This window comes from Schistosoma mansoni (assembly GCF_000237925.1).
Source record: "Schistosoma mansoni, WGS project CABG00000000 data, supercontig 0478, strain Puerto Rico, whole genome shotgun sequence".
Lineage (NCBI taxonomy): Eukaryota > Metazoa > Platyhelminthes > Trematoda > Strigeidida > Schistosomatidae > Schistosoma > Schistosoma mansoni.
The window spans coordinates 3421-5496 of NW_017386302.1; the positions used below are offsets into that span (position 1 = coordinate 3421).

The 2076-nt window shown below is 40.0% G+C and overlaps 1 protein-coding gene across 1 annotated transcript, besides 1 other annotated feature; it reads right to left on the minus strand.

The window, feature by feature from the left end:
• Positions 1 to 173: 173 nt before the first annotated feature.
• On the minus strand, positions 174 to 416 carry Smp_117550 (hypothetical protein; the record flags this gene model as incomplete). Its single annotated transcript, XM_018792206.1, has 1 exon — positions 174 to 416. One exon carries the CDS (start codon positions 414 to 416, stop codon positions 174 to 176), a length of 243 nt encoding a protein of 80 aa, XP_018644098.1.
• A 1615-nt stretch (positions 417 to 2031) lies between these two features.
• Positions 2032 to 2073: a sequence feature (Short protein (Smp_189060, CAY18829.2) was converted to a misc_feature.).
• Positions 2074 to 2076: the final 3 nt, after the last annotated feature.

Genomic DNA, 2076 nt, shown 5'->3' on the forward strand with positions numbered 1-2076 from the left:
CTGTCCATGAGTCATCAAGCTCATAAGAATGATATTCGCAAATTTCACTCGAAAATATTCCGAAGACATTCGATCTGTGATATGTGTGAAGAAAGAATTATATGTTGTTGAATGAGTTCACCGGTCGACATTCAACTCAATGTTCGAAATGATAATCAAAATTGTGGTGGTGATTAGGACGCAATGCATGGTTGAGAAGATGGAGTATGAATTGAGTGTGTAATTTGTGGTGGTCCATGTGCACAAGCAACGATTCCATGTGCACATTGGTCCAACACAACCACACAATCAAATGCATCATCACATTCGCTCACTGCCTCTTCAATCCAGGTGTGAACGTCATTGCAACCACAAACTCTCGAATTGGCATTATCACACATTTGTGAAACTCTACACAAGTACGCAGCACAACTCATCTGCACATCCGATTCACAATTCTCATTGTCACAGTCGATATCCACGCAAACATAATTCCTGTCACATGAGTCATCAAGCTCATAAGAATGAGAAAGGAAAATTTTACTTCAAAGTATTCCAAAGACATTCGATCATTGGTATGTGTGAAGAAAGAATTATATGTTGTTGAATGAGTTCACTGGTCGACATTCAACTCAATGTTCGAAATGATAATGAAAATTGTGGTGGTGATTAGGACGCAATGCATGGTTGAGAGGATGGAGTATGAATTGAGTGTGTAATTTGTGGTGGTCCATGTGCACAAGCAACGATTCCATGTGCACATTGGTCCAACACAACCACACAATCAAATGCATCATCACATTCACTCACTGCCTCTTCAATCCAGGTGTGAACGTCATTGCAACCACAAACTCTCGAATTGGCATTATCACACATTTGTGAAACTCTACACAAGTACGCAGCACAACTCATCTGCACATCCGATTCACAATTCTCATTGTCACAGTCGATATCCACGCAAACATAATTCCTGTCACATGAGTCATCAAGCACATAAGAATGAGAAACGCAAATTTCACTCGAAAATATTCCGAAGACATTCGATCAGTGATATGTGTGAAGAAAGAATTATATGTTGTTGAATGAGTTCACCGGTCGACATTCAACTCAATGTTCGAAATGATAATCAAAATTGTGGTGGTGATTAGGACGCAATGCATGGTTGAGAGGATGGAGTATGAATTGAGTGTGTAATTTGTGGTGGTCCATGTGCACAAGCAACGATTCCATGTGCACATTGGTCCAACACAACCACACAATCAAATGCATCATCACATTCGCTCACTGCCTCTTCAATCCAGGTGTGAACGTAATTGCAACCACAAACTCTCGAATTGGCATTATCACACATTTGTGAAACTCTACACAAGTACGCAGCACAACTCATCTGCACATCCGATTCACAATTCTCATTGTCACAGTCGATATCCACATAAATCTTATTCCTGTCACATGAGTCATCAAGCTCATAAGAATGAGAAACGCAAATTTCACTCGAAAATATTCCGAAGACATTCGATCAGTGATATGTGTGAAGAAAGAATTATATGTTGTTGAATGAGTTCACCGGTCGACATTCAACTCAATGTTCGAAATGATAATCAAAATTGTGGTGGTGATTAGGATGCAATGCATGGTTGAGAGGATGGAGTATGAATTGAGTGTGTAATTTGTGGTGGTCCATGTGCACAAGCAACGATTCCATGTGCACATTGGTCCAACACAACCACACAATCAAATGCATCATCACATTCGCTCACTGCCTCTTCAATCCAGGTGTGAACGTCATTGCAACCACAAACTCTCGAATTGGCATTATCACACATTTGTGAAACTCTACACAAGTACGCAGCACAACTCATCTGCACATCCGATTCACAATTCTCATTGTCACAGTCTATATCCACATAAATCGCATTCCTCTCACATGAGTCATCACGCACATATCAATGAGATACGCAAATTTCACTCGAAAATATTCCGAAGACATTCGATCAGTGATATGTGTGAAGAAAGAATTATATGTTGTTGAATGAGTTCACCGGTCGACATTCAACTACAATGTTCGAAGATGATAATCAAAAGTTGTGGTGGTGA